General features: G+C 38.7%; 1 protein-coding gene across 2 annotated transcripts; it reads left to right on the forward strand.

Moving 5' to 3' along the window:
* Positions 1–1,757: 1,757 nt before the first annotated feature.
* LOC100369901 (uncharacterized) lies at positions 1,758–14,466 on the forward strand. Of its 2 annotated transcripts, none has more exons than XM_085492804.1 (10): positions 1,758–1,941; positions 2,061–2,171; positions 7,822–7,926; positions 8,233–8,331; positions 8,793–8,891; positions 9,867–9,965; positions 10,213–10,311; positions 10,911–11,006; positions 11,821–11,919; positions 12,222–14,466. In XM_085492804.1, the coding sequence occupies exons 1-10, from the start codon at positions 1,930–1,932 to the stop codon at positions 12,330–12,332; spliced, it is 930 nt and encodes a 309-aa protein (XP_085348930.1). In that variant the 5' UTR covers positions 1,758–1,929; the 3' UTR covers positions 12,333–14,466. The 2 variants fall into 2 exon arrangements, with proteins under 2 accessions (XP_085348930.1, XP_002731610.1); XM_002731564.4 differs by having other exon boundaries at positions 7,822–7,920.
* The last annotated feature ends 3,412 nt before the right edge of the window (positions 14,467–17,878 follow it).

The following is a 17,878-nucleotide window of genomic DNA, read 5'->3' on the forward strand; positions in this document are numbered from 1 at the left end:
AGTCTATTTATAACAAATATCGCTTACTGCATATAATATTTTCTGTACGGGCGAGAAACACATGAACATCAATGTCACCATGACGTGAATGTCGCCCGATAATGAGGTTATAGTCACTAATTACTAGCACTTTCATGGACAAAGATCTATTTTTAGTACTGAGTGTTGTGGACATCACGCAATTCTCCGACCTTAACATGGTTGCCGGTAGGTAGTTGCTTGGCAACCATTTGACAGTTGCGTCAAAGGTCGGAATAAACCGGGTGATACCCTTTGATCTAGATTTGACTTTTATACAACGTTTTATTCTAATGACAAAAAATATCTTGATAGCCACATAGTTTTTTATTATTATTCTGCGGGTTTAATGTAAATGTACTTGACCTTGCGAGGCGCGATCACGGATTTGTTATTGTTACCGTTCCATTCGGGAGCCTGTCCAGTGGTATGGATAGAAACCCGAATGACGTGATTTTGAAAGCCTCTGTCGTTGATTTAGTTTTGCTTATACAGGGGGGGGGGGGTGGCCACGGGTTAGCTACTACTTCGCTGTCAACAGTGACAGCGGTTACTATTGATGACTGAACGGATTATGGAAACTGCCAACAATAACAACAACGTACTAGTGATTAATAAAGCAGGTTCGTGCAACTGAATATTTATGGAAAATATAACATACAAAGTCAAGTTAAAGGGCGGCAGTCGTCGCGCCGCGTCCTGTTCGATATGGGACTCATAGCGACGTATACAACGCGTGTAAAATACATTGTTTACTTACATGAAATTCGAACACGGGCTGCGCGACGACCACCGCGCTTTAAATACATGGTGTTACTCATTGCAGAAAACAATGGGCGTTTATGTTCGAATAAAGCCAAAAGAACACCCGAGGCGAACTAATACGTCACAGGGTATCTAGCTAGAGATAATGATCTTTATTATTTCTGAGATCACAATGTGCGAGGGCCCCACGCGTTGCTTTATTAAATATTATGTATTACATTCATATTTACAATAATTACAAACGGGCGCTAACATGGTAGAATATGACATTATTTTTTTAACAACGTCCTGATGTTAAATTCTCAATGTACCGCGTAGGTGCGTGCGACAACAACAAAAACAAAAAACAATTGAATACTGTTTCCCAAATATGCCATTTTCTTTTGTGAGTATAGGTGGGACGGCCATCCTTTTCCTAATTTCGCTCGCTGATCACTTCAATTCGTTTCAAATAAAACAGAACACCGTTACCCCCCGGTGATTTTAGCGTGTCATTAAATACACCGTAAAGTGGCAACACTGATGAGTTCACGTGATTTCCGTTTCTAGCCGAAAATAAATCGGTGGGAACAAGTGTCTTTCTTCGAACGTCCAGTCTGGCTCGGTTTCTTAGGTGATTAATGAAATGGAAGTGATCCACGTGTGTGCACTTTATGTATATGTCAGTTGTGAAGTGCCGTGGTAAACTTGAATAGACCCGCAATTCGCTCGAATGACCTCAATATATATACACACTCTTTTGTGTGTATCCCCACGTAAACTCAGACTGTTGTGCTTGATTACGACCAGAAGTTTATAATTTGATCTGCTTGCATCCTTCAATACTTTTCAATTAAACGCCGCCAAGCGATCCAAAGTAATTTGTCGACGGTCGTCGTCGCTGTCACATCAGTTTCCCTGCGCCAAAGCCGGGCATGCGCAGTGTGCGGTTTACCTTCCATTGATTGGTTGTCTGCTGTTTATCATTAATCGCCGCCCCATTGTGTAGGCCAGTGTGTTATAGAATCGAGCTGACTGAGGCTGTTCTATCAACGCGATATTATATCGGTGGAGTGGCAAAATTATTAAGGTTTGTGACCCACGCGCTAGAACGTGGCTATCGCTGTGCATAGTGCAGGGCCTCCCGAGCTGGCTTAATTCATCGAGATGTCGGCAAAGGTACGTTATTTAAATAATTATCCGCCTGTTCGTGAAAACATGGCTTCTCGTGGTATTTACACGCGAATTCCCATCATCATATGATATTGCTTTCCATCTCCGATTATCGTTTTTTGCAGAAAGAGACACCATCAGATCAGCAGCTACATTTATCGGCGTTGCAGGGTAATCTGGAAGCGCTGAAGAAGGTGTTGGACGGAGGCCGAGTACACGTTGACTGCAAAGATAAGGTAAGCCTGAGGTCGTGTTTTGATCCGATCACCATCGCCGTGGCTCTCCCCTGAACCTCACCGTCAACACGCATGAAGTTATTCTTCCCGTTCATGTTTGCCCCTCCCCATGTGAGGGACTGCCTAATTCAAAACTGGAACGACATTGGTTTCAGCCGTGTATTTGTCAGTACATAATTCAATACAGTATTTCCATTATGTGTCTATATACAGGCACACGACGCCTGAATTAACTACTCGAGGTCACGAGGTCATTCGCCTCAACGCTCTGACATTCTTATCATTCTGTGCTAACTGGACGTTTGCGCGTTATTTTACGGTATCCTGTTTTATTATTTCTACGCTCCACGGAAGGGGATTTGAGAAGAAACCCGGACATTTATCGTTTGAATGGTTATCCATCGTGATACCATACGGCTGATATTAACATGGAGCATGCGCAGAAGTGACATTGGGAACCCTGCGTGATAGTTACGCGATTCGGGGTATTAATTGTATTGACATTGCAGTGCATGTTATTGTCAACGCTCTGGGGTTCGTTATCGAATCTATTTACCTCAATACGGATGAATTTGCTTTAGACGAACGTTTTCCGTTCACCTCGCTGCAATATCTGCGATGACGTCATGTTCCCAGTTGTGTCTAGTAGGAGGTTTCGCTTTTGGTTCCTATTATGTCTAAAATTTGTAATTGCCAGATAACAACCCCTTTCAGTCTAATAACTGCAATGTAATTAGTAGACCACTGTTTTTGATTTGATTTACATCAAGTTTCCATTGTCAATCGGTGCGATATCCGGTTCTGTCACTGACGTTTTCAATAGCTCCTACCATTTGTCGGTGTCTTTGTGTTTAATACAACCCTCTCACGTTCACATAGATCAACACAACCCTTTATTCGTCTAGCCATTACGTCATCTCCGGAAAACGTCGTTTTTTAAAAACATATCCGGAAAATGCAATAAATAGCATTGGACTACTATAGTGTAGGGAGCGGTGATAATAACACAGTTGGACCCTTTCGTCCGCATACAATGGCGGTTGATTTACGGGGTCAAACAGGCCAGAATTCAATCAGTGAGTGTGCTTTCATCTCATTCAATGTAAGTTTTTGGGGGTCAAATATCTCGTAATTCGGCACGTGTTCCGAACAGCGAGTTTACCCACTAAGTCGTGAATTCATTCGTTAATCCGTATTTCTTAAATCACTTTATATGTATCCCTACAATTCTCCGACAACATCACGGCGCCCTGCTATTATCGGGTGCCATTGATTAGTCGTCGTGAAATCGACACGACGCCGTTATTCATATAATATAATTACGCATAAATTACAGATGCTACTGAGTAATACGCCTCTGCATGCATGTCAATATAAATCGAATACAAATTGTATTTTTTGAGATAAATTATACATATCAAAATGCTTATTTACGGACGAAGCGGGTACATTATCAAAACATTTTTAAAAATCATCTATACTGGGGAGGTTCGCTTGCGTCGGTGTTTCTCGAGAATAATGTTTTATGGTGACCATTTCAACGATTCTTAGTCAACGTGTAAGGCAACGTGGATGCACTCTTCGAAGTCCGCCGTGCAATGTATTTTACTCTCAGCGCAACAAAGGTATTCTGTTCATCTTTATAAATATTTATGAATGTCAATGGCAGCCAAATTCAACCAGCCAATCAACGACATCGTTTGAAAAGAAAACTTTCCAATGTTATTCAATCGGCCAAACGAAGCCTTTCGTTTCAGTCTGAATTGTGAAAATTGTAAATATTTATAAAGATATGACCTTTATTGAGTTGAGAGTACACGGTCAAATACGTCGACTGTGGCGCTTTTAATATTCCTCATTCGAGAAACAAAAACAAAAAAATGATGGAGGGCAGACAGACATCATTAGAGAAAATATGCAATAGTTCTCGTCCTCTGAAAGACTCGGAAATCTGATTCCATCCATACCGACGTGTAAGACCACTGCAACGTGCAGAACCTAGAATGACATGTTGGCAAAAACAAATTTCCTGAAATGAAATGCTAAAGAGATAATAGTATATATTGTCCTCTGACCTTCCATCATCTCTCGAGGCGCGTTCGAAATATTTACTTGCCTAGCTACGTCCCTCATATTACCCAGCATACATCAAAATCACACGTCACACAATAGGGATTTCGGCATGTCACAGTGGAGGTCCCACTATCATACCCAAGTTCCTTGGAAACAACCGTTGTTAGGGATGACAAATTAAATTATCTCATGCTTTCTTGTCAGTACACTAATGAGATTGCGGGTGACATTTCTTCATTTAAAGATAAAAAAAAAACAATAATTGCATTATTTACTTGTAACCATGGTGATCATGTAAAAGCACGCTACGCGCACTCTAATGAAGCGCGCATGTGTGGTCCATACCCACAATTCATCAAAATGTATTTCTTTAAACTCTATTTGGCCTTTGGATCTAACGGGTTATTATGACTCATGGCTATGTAACGTAAATACCGCGGTGGCCTAGACTACATGTACAGTTTTATGTAGAACAAATAAGACACATTATGATATTGAGCCCGTTTCCACTTTCAAATTAATTCCTATCCACCATTGACGGGGCACAATACGTGAACTGACTTTTCCACCCGTCAATTTGTTTCATATTTGTTAATGTATTGCAACAATACTGAACCCAAATGTCGGTGTTACCTAATGCAAAAACGCATTTGGGATCTTGAGATTGATTTATGTATGGGGACCCGTGTCATGACCCCGGTCATATATCCGTATATTTTGTAGGTGATCGCGAGTTATCGTATATTATAGGCATTGAGTGCTGAGTGTTGTAAATAACTTCACGTCGACTGATACTAAACTAATACTCCACTGTAATTTTGTTCGTGTGTCCTTTCCATAAACATGAGTTTTGTAGAATGCTCGTTAATCCCCCCATATGCCTCTTTTTGAGGTCCTCGCCCACAGAAAACTTTGAGGCGCCCGACTTATGAAAAGGCTCAGTAAAAGTAGGGAATGGCATTTAGAAACAGCTGAAGGAGATGTTAAAATTGAAACGAATCTGCACAGAAAAAGAAAAAAAAAACTTACAGAGAAAGTGACAGAAACAAATAACGTAGTCATCTTGACTAGCTAGGGTCACGCGACGCGGGGAAACATACAGGCACGAAGAGTGCAGATCAAATCAAATCAAATCAAATCAGATAAATGTTTCCCTTGATTTTTATATAATTTGGAAACATGTCACTAGATTGGAGGTTATATAAATATCACACATAATCGGTTGCTTTAACTACGTCTTGGAATGAAGCCATTAATACGTTTTTCGCATCATTGATCGAAAATTGAATCCCCGGTTAGGCTTACAGCGGGATTACTATTTTGGATTTGAAAACGTGTGATGTTGTTTTAATTATCCCGGTCATGCTGTGCGCTATGTTTAGAAGTTTTCAACCGCATTCATTTTTTCCAAACGTGACTGTACGTCCCATGGAGCGCAACTAAATGTAGGCGCGTGCGGGAGAGATCTGATTTCACCAAGGGGAAAGGGAAATGAAGAATTGAACTAGCTAGATCGACTCTTGAATTGAAAAGAATCGCTTCTGTTGTACGCTGTCTGTACCGTAATTACAAAATGAGAATTCTGTTGCGAGACTTGAGAAAACAGAGTGATAATGTAAGAATGGCATTATTTTTTCACCGGGTTTTAGTTTCGCTAATTTCGCTAAAGAGAAATCCGCAAGAATAAATCTGAACAAGCAAGTAAAATTGCAATGGAACTGACTTTAATTCTAAATTTTAATTTTAAAATAAAGTGAAAGCGCCATCATTGTGGCAAAATTCTAGCTCACAATCATGTAAATATAAACAACACACAGCATACATAGCACCCCCCCCCCCCCAGTAAGAGTTTTTGAACTTTTTAAAAATATTTTCCCGTTTTTTAATTTAACTGGATCATACGGGATTCATTTGAGAGAAGACAAAGTCCGCCGGCGATTCACCGCTCGCAAAATTGCAGAGCTCTGCGATAGTCCAAAATCGCCAGGCAAGAAAAATGCTCGGTACATTTTTCAGATCGAGAAATGTCAATGGCATTGCAACCGACCAATGTGTTGACCAACGACATCTGTGACTGACGTCGTTCCGCATAATTATTAATTGAATACTGCTTCGTTTGGTTGTCAATTCCTCAGTATATTTGCATTCTTTTGAGGCCACATGTATTTCCTAAATTACGAATGAGCAATGTGGTCTATTTTCACGCGTTTCACGGTCTAGTTTAACGGTCTCCTTTTCCGATAATATACGAACGTATCCGAAGCTCAATACAAGTAATTATTGGTCTGATCAAACTATATTACCATGATCTCCGTTGTTCAAATACGTTAATATATTTGTTTGTGAAACGACAACAAAAAACTATTATGTCAAAAAAACACAAAAAACGTTCCCTTCACAGCAGGACGGTCGATCTAACACATCAGCAAAACAATCCTGAAATCGATATTCTGTTTGAATGCAAGCCGCCGGACATAAGTGTGTCGCTGCATAATATCACGTAATCCCCACAGAGTACTAATATTTCACACTGTGTACCGTGCACCAGTTATATAAACAAATCGCTATAGTCACAAAAGGTGGACTCAAATACACGTTTATTATACGCCGAACGAAACACACGTCATCGTTTGAATTAATTGAGGTATAAGGTTTACTTGGAAGTTCGTGACCCTGCCGTAAATAACTGGTTGATTTGTTCAATCTGTGCGATGTAGATAAGTAAACCCCACAACCCTTCTCACCAAACTTGTATAGTGAAGAGTTACTACTGAGGATGCATATTGTTTTGCCTCGTGGCAGTACGCCTCGTATTTACGTACTGCAAATGCAATTTTCACCAGAGCTAGGTTACGATTTGATTTTCTCTCAATTGAAATTTAGTGTGTCGCAATTGCTATAAAACAACAACAAATAAAAAAAAACATTAATTGAACATTAACCTCAACTTTTCAAATAATCAATGAAAGAAGCGATATTTTGTGAATTCTGGAAAGAAGTCAAATACCCGTTAGATAAAATCCAATGTTGACCAAATCCTGTAATGGACTCTATACATCCCCAATATACGTTACATAGTCAATCAATGTTTTACCCCGCTGTAACGCGTGTTGACCCCGCGGGATGTCTACCTCCGATCCTAAGCACCGATCATGCCGATATGGAAACAACTCATCTCTCCTCCTGAGTCTAACCCTTTTAACTTGTAAACAATATCTCAGGAAGACGTATCGCCGGTAAACACAACACGAACTTTATAATTATTTATATTTCAAATTTGAACATAAAAAAGGAGTATTTACAAATTTTTGTCGTTTGTTTCAGGTTGTTTTGTAATTATTTTGTCCGATGTGATATTCACTAAGCCGGGAAATTCTAAGCGACTCTGCTCATTAATAATGCTGTTTGCCGCTGTATAAATTGCTACGTATCATAGATGGTTACCATGGTTACAAGATAGTACTTGTCACCGTATTGCCCACAGGTTACCGTAACGTGGAGTTTATTTGTATTCACAGGTACGACCACTTTGTTCACAGCCGCAGATAATTAGTCTTCATTGTTTTTGTTTTCGCAGGAGGGGACGACACCTTTAATATTAGCCGCAGCTAACAATCATCTGTCGTGTGTCAAAGAACTGTTAGATCAAGGCGCAGATCCAAACGCCAGACGTCAGGTACTAGTATGTCCCATCATGTCTTATTTACCCCCCCCCCCAAGTATAAATGAATGGTTTCACCCAATAGCGAGAGGTACAGAACCGCCGTATAAAATAGAACGGACGATTTTATCTGACATGCTTTATTAATATAAGAACAAATTTGTTCTCCGCAATTAAAAAGTGTAATTCGATATAAAATACTGATTGTGATGATAAACATCGCGTGTGAGAGATAAGTCAGCCCCATGTGTTCATGTATACGGTATTATTGTTCATTCAACTTTATACGTGAAACTTACTTACGGTTCATTATCTGTTTGACATCAGACAGGCACCTGTGCGCTGTTTTTCGGTGCCCAGGGAGGTTTTCTGGATATTGTCATCGAGCTTTTAAACAGGGGTGCCACCGTGGATTTGCCGAGCAATGTAAGTTGTAATCCGTTTTTTTTTTTTTGCCGTTAGTGGTGTTATTTAGGAATAATGTGCGGATAAAGTGTTGTATTTGTGATCACGTAACTTTTGAACTTTCGAGGTAGACACGTTTTATCACATTTTATAAAGCTCTCCTGTAATTATGTCTTCTAAATCTATGAATTGTTTTTTAATCTATGTAATGTGAAAAGCCGTGTCTCTGACGACCGGGAAAGTGGCGTATAAGAACCTCCAATTCCACGTGTTATCCTTTCACGTTGAACTTCATTGATTATAATAGAGCAGTGACAACTGGTGCCGCTCTGGTGTCTTTACGCAACACATTTGAAGGCATCTCCCTGAAAAATCAAGTTATTGCGAGCACTGCGAGCAGTTCAGTAAAATGGGATGGTATATTATGCAGTAACATTCGCGCGTGTTATGAATTACTGAAATATCATGATTGTTCTTCCTAGGATGGGGGCACGCCCCTATTCGTCGCTTGTCAGTGTAGTCACCTGGACGTGGTGGAGGAGTTAATTTCAAGGGGAGCAGACATTCATAGCCAAATGAACGTGAGTTAGACGTACATGTTCCAGGGTTTACGCCATGTGTTGGCCCTATAAACACCCTTTATTCATATTAAACTGTGTTGGTGCATTCTTTCAACTTGCACTTCCAAAAAAAAAAAAAAAAAAACGGTTTCAGTTTGTTGCCATGTGTTAAGACTCAGACTAGTAATACAGTACTTGTATTGTTAAGGATACCGTGTCCATGATAATTTATATACAATTTATACTGAAACGTAAATAACGCATTAGATATAATAGACGCTATTATTTAACAATATTTTATAATGAATTTACATATTGCTCCCGAGAGTGTAATTCATGTACAGTAACACATGAGCAAACCTACTAGTATGGACTAATATGTTTTGAACGTACGATCCACCGAAAATGACTGCCCAATATTTCAATATAAACGTTTAATTTTGATATTTTTCAAATACTTCGGCATAATTATTTATTATACCCTATGTTCATGATCATCAGAACGCGGTCATGTGACGGTCAATGTGAGTAAATAATAGAAATTAATGACCTCGTTTTTTCATTTATTGCGCATGCCCAGTTGTAGTGTTTAAAACAAATGTCTGTGACGCCTATTCGGGAATCTACCTCGCTATCGTACAATTTTTCGAAAATGTTATTTTATTCCTCGGTGCACTGACTCGCATGAGATTGTAGATATGTTTTGTAGTTCACCATTTTTTATGAATGGCGTGTTTTAAACTTTCAGTGTTAACGCTCAGACATATTATAAAATTATAATTGGGAAACCTGTAGGCGTCTCCATAAATAAATAAATAAATAAATAAATAAATAAATAAATAAATAAATAAATAAATAAATAAATAAATAAATAAATAAATAAATAAATAAATAAATAAATAAATAAATAAATAAATAAATAAATAAATAAATAAATAAATAACCTCATCTTTGTTGCTATGGCAACAATTTTAACTGAGGCTTGATTCTACACAGGACGGCGCTACACCTCTGTTCATCGGTGCACAAAATGGTCATTTACGAATGTTGAAATATCTACTGTCGAAAGGAGCTAAAGTGAATCAGACGAGAAAGGTGAGTTTTAATAAAAAAAATCACTTTATATGATGTCGTCTATATCATGGTCATATGCACATAATGGATTGTTTATTCACACGAAATTCGAACCCGGGAACCACTTTCTTGATCAATTCTTTGCGCATTTGTCAGACCAATTTGCATATGACATAATATACATGTAATTTGTAGTGACATCACACTAATTAACCCATGGGTCTTAAACCGACTTACCAATTTGAAAATACATTTATTTGTTTCCTAGGACAAAGCAACTCCGCTTTGGATAGCAGCTCAAATGGGTCATGGGCCAATTGTACAAGCTTTACTTGAGGCCGGTGCTGACGTAGATGCGGCCAGAGAGGTAAGGTATATAATTCAATCGCGCGATTTTTATGCGCGTGCTTCAATTTCCATGAGAACCATTCGCTGTTGCACGACTACGCATCCAATATCTCATAACAACATGTAATAGTATTGAAGGTGAAGAAGAACGTTTGTTTCGACAGTTGTGTTGTCTATGAGTCCCATTTTTTTTCCTGGTTCGATTAGTTAACCAATCATGTTGTCCGTAATCTATGCGAGTCTGGGTCACATAACTTGCTTATTGATTCGCGCCCCGTGTCTTCTGACAGGGTTACTCAACAAATCAGAGAGAGTAAGAAACTGTATCAGATCACATACCACTCACATTTAATCGTTAATCAGAAAACGCTTTTACTTAAATAACAAAACCATTCTCACATACCACTCACGTTTAGTCGTTAATCAGACACCGCTTTTACTTAAATTAGAAAACCATTCTGTTCGATACTACCATGGAAAAGATTCCAATTGGCGACCATATTGACCAACGAAATGAAACACGTGTCACTTTTTAGAAAACAACTCGTTCTCCAGATCTCAAGCAATACTATACCGAGATAAAATTATGTTATAACCCACGATTTTGTCACGTTCCAGGACGGTGCTACGCCATTATTTAAAGCATGCCACAAGGGAAATATTGAGGTTGTGAGTTTACTATTAAAGCATGGAGCGTCAGTCCGTGTGCTCGAGGTAGGAAAGTCATTTATATAAATATATACGTATACTCGCTTTAACGTAAATCATAGCCATGTGATGGAATAATAACCTGCGCATGCGCGTTGGATAGTTTGTACGTACCAGTGTGCCCTTTAATAGGACTGATTTTGTGTGTGACTGTAAATGTGAATTGAGATACAAATAAAAATGTTATGGTCCCTGATTTCTTTCATTCCCTAAATTACAAATTCCATAACTATAGAAAATGTTTTTCTAGATCACTATATCATTATACAATTTTCTGTTGAGGCGTTGGTGAATTTGCACATATAGTTGGGTCACAGTAAATCGTTGTGCGTCAGTGGCGTGTCATCGGCTATGAGGGCGCACTGGTACACATTGAAATAGAAGATCATTTGCATAGCTTATTATTCCAATTAACGAATAGTATTTTGCGCGTGAAACTAAATCGATGTTCTTCGATGACAAGATAACTTACAATATATGTAAATGTATTATCGATCTAAAATACTTTTACCACGTTATCTTAAAGGGCGGTGGTTGTCGCGCTGCGCACGTGCTACATTTGTGTTGATGAACATGACTTTTCCCACAATCCAATGCGCCATTCTTAACGAGTACGAGTTTTGACCTGGGCGCGACGTGCACAAATGCTGTCGATGACTTCTTCGATACCTTAATCATCAAAGAAATTATCTCGTTTAAAGCTTGGTAACGTTTCAGTTTTTACTCGTTTGTCTGCGCAACAGTCATAGTCGCCATCTTTGTTCATTAGATACCCATATCACCGACCTTTAAATCATGTTTTTTTTTGTTTTTCCTTTAGAATGGGGAGAGTGCCTTGCATGCAGCCGCCTTATTTGGTCATTCAAACGTCGTCAAAGCCTTACTGGCTGCAGGTGTAAATCCCAGCCTTAAAAACAAGGTAAAGAAAACTCATTTCCGAAACAATCCCATAACAACTTGGTTCAGGTAAAATGAATACTAGCAATATGCTGTATTTGATTCTCAGAAAAATACCGGATGTCCCGGTCCCTTTTTCTGTGGCTCACTGGCAAATCCCAGTTAAGTTTGGTATGCACACTCTAATGCTGGAGAATATTCTTTAAAAACCACTTTCTTTGGAAACATAATGATATCATCCAGAAATATTCCATTGAAATACGGCAGCCATCTTGGAATTGAATTTTACTAACTTTTGTAACGAGTTTCTTGTTTATGCTACAGGAAGGCTCAACTGCAGCTGACCTAGCAAAGGATGCCGGGTATGACATCATCGCTGAGTACCTTTCAAAGGCTCGACCGGTGCAAACAGGGTCTATTCAAACCACTGTGTGACGTCAATGACCGCGTTCCCTGGACTTTAGTCACAAGTACAGATTCCCAACCTGCCTGTCTTTTATATCATTCGGAATTACGTCACCGTAAGGGAAATCGACTTCAGCTAACTGCAGTTTCATTTAGTTAGTTGAGACTCCGCTAGTGAAGCGATGGAAACGCTGAATCGTATGCAAACTTCTTGTAAGATATAATAATGTTATTTAGCAAATGAAACGGATATGTTTATTTTTTATTTGTTCAGATTGGTCAAATTATTTGCCGGAGACAATGAAGGATTTTCAGGAAAATCTAGAACATGGCTGAGGATTTAGAGGAGTGTTCTATTATTTCCGAGGGGCTGGGTGGGTGAGATGTGTTCATTCGTTTGTTTACTCATTCTAGCCCAGCTATCCCCTCTTAAATAATGGTTCACTCCATACCATCAAGCATCGCGTCTGGTAGATTTGAATGACAGTTTCTCTTCCATATTTCAACGCCATTACCAAGTTTACATTTTAATCTGCTACCAAAATGATTTAATCCGGTTTATAGTTTTTATAGATGTTTCACTTTACAGAAACAATTATAGGGTGGCAACCTCGCATTAGTGAGAACCGGCCGTTTGCGCCAAGCAAATCGTGACCTAGTACTGATCCGTCAGTGAGTGGAATTTGTTACCCAACATTCCATTGCTGGTTGGCAAATATGACGTCACAGTGTGACGGTTTACATTGCAACACAATACGGTAATGCGTGGAGCAGTACAATACGGCACGGTACAGTGCGACACGGAACAGTACAGTACGGTATACGGTATTTTTGAGCGGGACTTCTTATTTAAATAAATGTGAAAATACAATGTATATCGTTTGGAAGGATGCGAGAAATTTGTCTTACTCTCCAATGACAGAGACTATTTTTTTTTAAAGAGAACATGTACATTTTGGTTCTTGGTTGACGTAGTATTGTAATTATGTGTGAATTTAACGCAGTGAAAAAACGTTGTAATTATGTAAACTTTTTCTTTAGCTTTAAGTGGTGAGTGAAAAATAACATTTATTTATGTACAGTAAGTTATTTTTACTAAGAGCTTTATTTTTGATCCGCCATTTTGAATTTGTACAAAATGCCCGGATGTTGTAATGAACCAAATATGTCATAGGTCATTGTTTGAGCAGATTTGTAGCCGAAAATGTAGTAGTACATTTCTCTAAATATAGTTTGCATGTATTACTTGACTTGCATGAAGATTTGTAATTGTGTAAGTTCGCGAATATTCGCGGTGATGCACCATTTCGAATTTAGACTCGGTAGTTGTTTCTATATTAATTGTACAAAACGTACACGTATATTTCTCAATTTTATGAAAAAAAAAGCTGCAAGAGACACATTGTGCAAAACTGCCATATTTAGGCTTACAGAGAAATTTGCGTTTATGAGTCATACGTCTGTACGTTATTATATTATTAATTTTAACGTACATTAACGCATAGTGAGATTACATTTGCAAATGATGGAGATAACTATAATGTGACATCATTATCGAAGTGTGGAGAAATTGGAGGCGCAACTCAGATCAAAACACCTATTCCAGTGAATTCCTTCTGAGTGGTAGCTAGACCAATCTCAACTGAGTTGTAAGGCGTTCTATGCAAATTTCATTCACTGTGTCAGTTACTCAAAATTGATGGACTTGCGGAGCACTATCAACTCAAGTTATTATAACATAATCTCGAATTGTAAGAGAATGTTTCTGTTAGCAGAAATATTCGAGTAGTTTTTTTTTTCTTCGTAGCGTTAAGAATCGTGTTGTTATTAGGCTAATTCCATACTGCTATTTTAATACACCGCGTTGCATTCTGTGTATTCCAATGTGGTCTTATGTGGGTTGTATGGTGGCGTGTTCGCCGAGGTTACTCAGACTGACAAGACACATTGTTCGTGGCCAAGCCAGAAACGGTGAAAATAATTGTCCTCGATGGAAGAAATCTCCACCGGCCATAATTATAGGTACAGAATGGTTGCATATTTGAGAAATAATTGTAGCTGATAGGTTTGATCATAGGTTTTACTTGTATCACTCGACGACGGTAACAAGTAGGTTGTAAGTAAAATGCCCGTGCAATAAAAAAACATATACAGCAAAACCAAACGTGTTTTCATTCCAGTGTGTGTTGTTCGTACATGTGTGTAAAGTGAACTCTTTTTTTTCACATGGAAAGTAGTGGCTACGAAATAAGTTTTCGAAATAATTGAATATAGTTCGTGGTAACACAATGATGATTGGTAATATCAACAGGGTCCGTATTGGCGTAAGTTCCACTAAATTGGCTTCAATGACACATGGTGTTCGCATCCGTGTACAGAGGCGGCGGTACGGTATTTTAAACGAGGGGGCGAGATCTGCTCACCAACTTTACTAGGGGGTCCGGGGCACGTTCCTCTTAACATGTTTGAAATTTAGACCATCTGAAACGCTATTTCCTGCATTTTGCTGACACAAAGGGTTTCAGCACGATTTTGCTCCACAATTTTTTTTTTCGCCACCACCCCCTCTGCCCCCCCCCCATGTGCCACCGCCACTGGTGTATGTCATTGGATATATACTCCATTGTAGTTGGTTCTAGACGTAAAGAGACGCACCTCCTACAACAACAATGCTAAACGATATGTCGCCGTTGTTTCGACTTTCAATGTAACGTACATTCCGAACCCCCTTTTCACAACGATATTTTTTTCATTTTTTGATCACTGAAATGAAGCCAATGCTTTAAGATGAAATCGGGAATTGCTGGATAGACCCCTTCAGAATGCTTTAAATCAATTCATGCAAATTACCCATATGTGAATGTGTGGAAATTTTTACTTGCCATTTTTAGCGAATTTGACTCAATGCACTAAATTAACTGAATCTTAATTTTAAATTAACTAAAGTGACACAAATCTCATTGTAAGCATATACTTTATTTTAGATTAGCGACACATTGAATTGGCGAAAATATGAATAAGCTAAATCAGCTAAAATAACATGCTAGGTAAATTAGGTGGCTGTTGCATATTATCAAATTCGAAGCAAAGATTAAGACTCCTGTGTGAACATACATATACTAGTAAATCATTTTGGGTGATTCGTAATATACATGTAGAATGACATGTGTACAATACATGTATCTTCGTCTATTGCCCAATCACAGTACCGATTATGAAATATTGTAAATTATATTATACCAGTATATTGATGGTGTTAATCCATTGATTTGATTGGTCCAAACACAAAATTTGCATATGCAATCCTTGGCTGGTTCCCGCCTCAAGTGTCATGGCGTACCAAGCCACAAGAGGCCGGTAACTAGTAACGGTTCCGGCATTCTGATTGGTACACCACTTTCTCGTTGCTTGTTCCATTTCCCTTAGTTACCTGACGTCAGCGCTTACGCTCGTGGCCGTTCAGGGGTTTCCTTTTACTTTCGAAAGTTGGGCGAATAAAAAACTGTTTCTTTTGTTATAAATTTTCACAGAAACAGCGAGGAATGTCAGAAACATCTCAAATGTGTAAATCTAAGCAGGCAGTATGTTTGAGCATGGCTTTATTGTAGTATTATAGACATGTTTACGCAGAACGGAACTGGGAATGTTTTCAAATTACGTCACTCAGTCACGTGCCTTCCGGCCGGAAAACCGGCCCAAATGGAACAATATGGCGATTACTAGTTACCTGCGTCCTACCTACCATTCGCAAAGGACGCCGGGAACCAGCGAAATGCAATCCATGGTATATTGGCTGATAATGCACGGCTAAACCAAGTGGCCCTGGAACATGAATTGACTACAGGTTTAATACGGAAATACATAAAACCGGTATTATTTGATTTTTAGGGAAATATAGTGGTTGAATTTTGGAAGAATATTGAAAAAAATACTGAATTAAAAACATCTGAAAAGTTATATAACTATAATATTGCTTTTTGTTAATGGTGGGATCCAAGTTGTGAGCGTCGTTCGCCACACAAACCTAAACCACTGTCCCTCAACACCGTGAGGTGCCTACACGAACGCCAGAACGCTATGTTCTCAGTGTTGTTACTTTGAGATGGATTGCGAACTTCCAACAAAGAAAACATGATCTTTAAGTACAAGATATAATTGAGGGATTTAATGACAAAAATGCAAAAAAACTATGAGTCACAGGCAAAAATGTATGCCACCAATAACAACCGGTGTCCGATAGCGGCAGCTGACAAAATTGCAGTGCACCCGGGTACTTGCCATCTGTTTCAAAAAACACGGGACAACGCAGGATTCGACGACGATATATGGTATTGTAATTCTCCACTATGGGTAAATAAATTACAGGAGATGATGAAGGTAATTTCGAAAGCTACAGATTTGTGCCGAGTGTACACCAACCACTGTATTAGAGCGACGGCGTGCAAAGTCTTTCGGCCGGAGTTGAGACAAGGCATATCATGTACGTGTCACAAAAACGATGCGAAAATCCGATCTTACACCATCAAACTTACCCCAGAACAACGACAAAACTTGTCAGTCATACTGTCACAAAACTTTGGTTATACCAAAGGTATCCAGGTCAGATATTGGAACTGAGGTCGCTGTGCCGGTCGCCGTACATGATACACCGCGTCCCGCCGCGTCTCAAATTTCGGTCGAACCAAGTACCGCTGAACGTCAAATATCCACAGTTACAAGTAGTATGATGAGTCACAAAACCGGTTTATTTCACAACTGTACTTTCAATGGGCAAATTACAGTCCAAATTGTACAAAAACCGGAATGAAAATCCGTTGTTTAAATGATCCAAACTGTACACGACCCTGTATTTCAAATCGCGTTGTGCGTCAGTAAAAGGTCAGAAAGGTCATCCTTTGTTATGCTAATTTGTGTGTTTATGCAGCTCTATTCAACGTGGATATGTTTCTTTTTTATGTGGAATAAAAATTAGTTTGTATTCAATTTGAACTGTGTTGCGCATGTATTTTTTGTATGCATTCAGCGTACAACTGCATACTATTCTTATAAATATTCATGTTCAAGGGCCATAATCATGATCTTTTAGTAGATGAAAGTAAACTCTTTTTTTACTAGTTTTATCGAATTGTCAATATACTGGTATAATATAATAGCAATAACCCCCGCCGAAGTTGGGTATACCACTTGATATTGCACAATTCACTCCATATATGCACTCGCCTGCGGCTCGTGCATATATGTCGTGAATTGTTCAATATCTCGTGGTATACCCGCCTTCGGCGGGGGTTATTGCTTAAGTAATTTATATTCACTAGTATTTTATTTTCGCTATTTCCGCTAAAAGGATGAATCGGTGGAAATTAAATCTAGTGAAAATAACTATTTTCCTATTTTTTACATTCAACTTGAAAATAAAAACTTTATACAAAACAGCCAAAATATCTTTTCAGCAAAAATAAAAGCTAAGAATAAAGTATTCTACAGTAGCATACATGGCCTGTATACCATGACAGACATGAGATTAAAACAAAACTGCAATAAATCGGATATCGCCAATTATATAACAATAACTCAGT

The sequence above is a fragment of the Saccoglossus kowalevskii genome, chromosome 18, assembly GCF_978046115.1.
Source record: "Saccoglossus kowalevskii chromosome 18, keSacKowa6.1, whole genome shotgun sequence".
Classification (NCBI taxonomy): Eukaryota; Metazoa; Hemichordata; class Enteropneusta; family Harrimaniidae; genus Saccoglossus; species Saccoglossus kowalevskii.

Excerpts from the sequence above, each read along its gene's own strand:
- LOC100369901 (XM_085492804.1), top strand. Across the intron at positions 11,007-11,820 it reads CGTCAGTCCGTGTGCTCGAG|AATGGGGAGAGTGCCTTGCA; the intron begins GTAGGAAAGTCA and ends TTTTTCCTTTAG. Across the intron at positions 11,920-12,221 it reads ATCCCAGCCTTAAAAACAAG|GAAGGCTCAACTGCAGCTGA; the intron begins GTAAAGAAAACT and ends TTTATGCTACAG.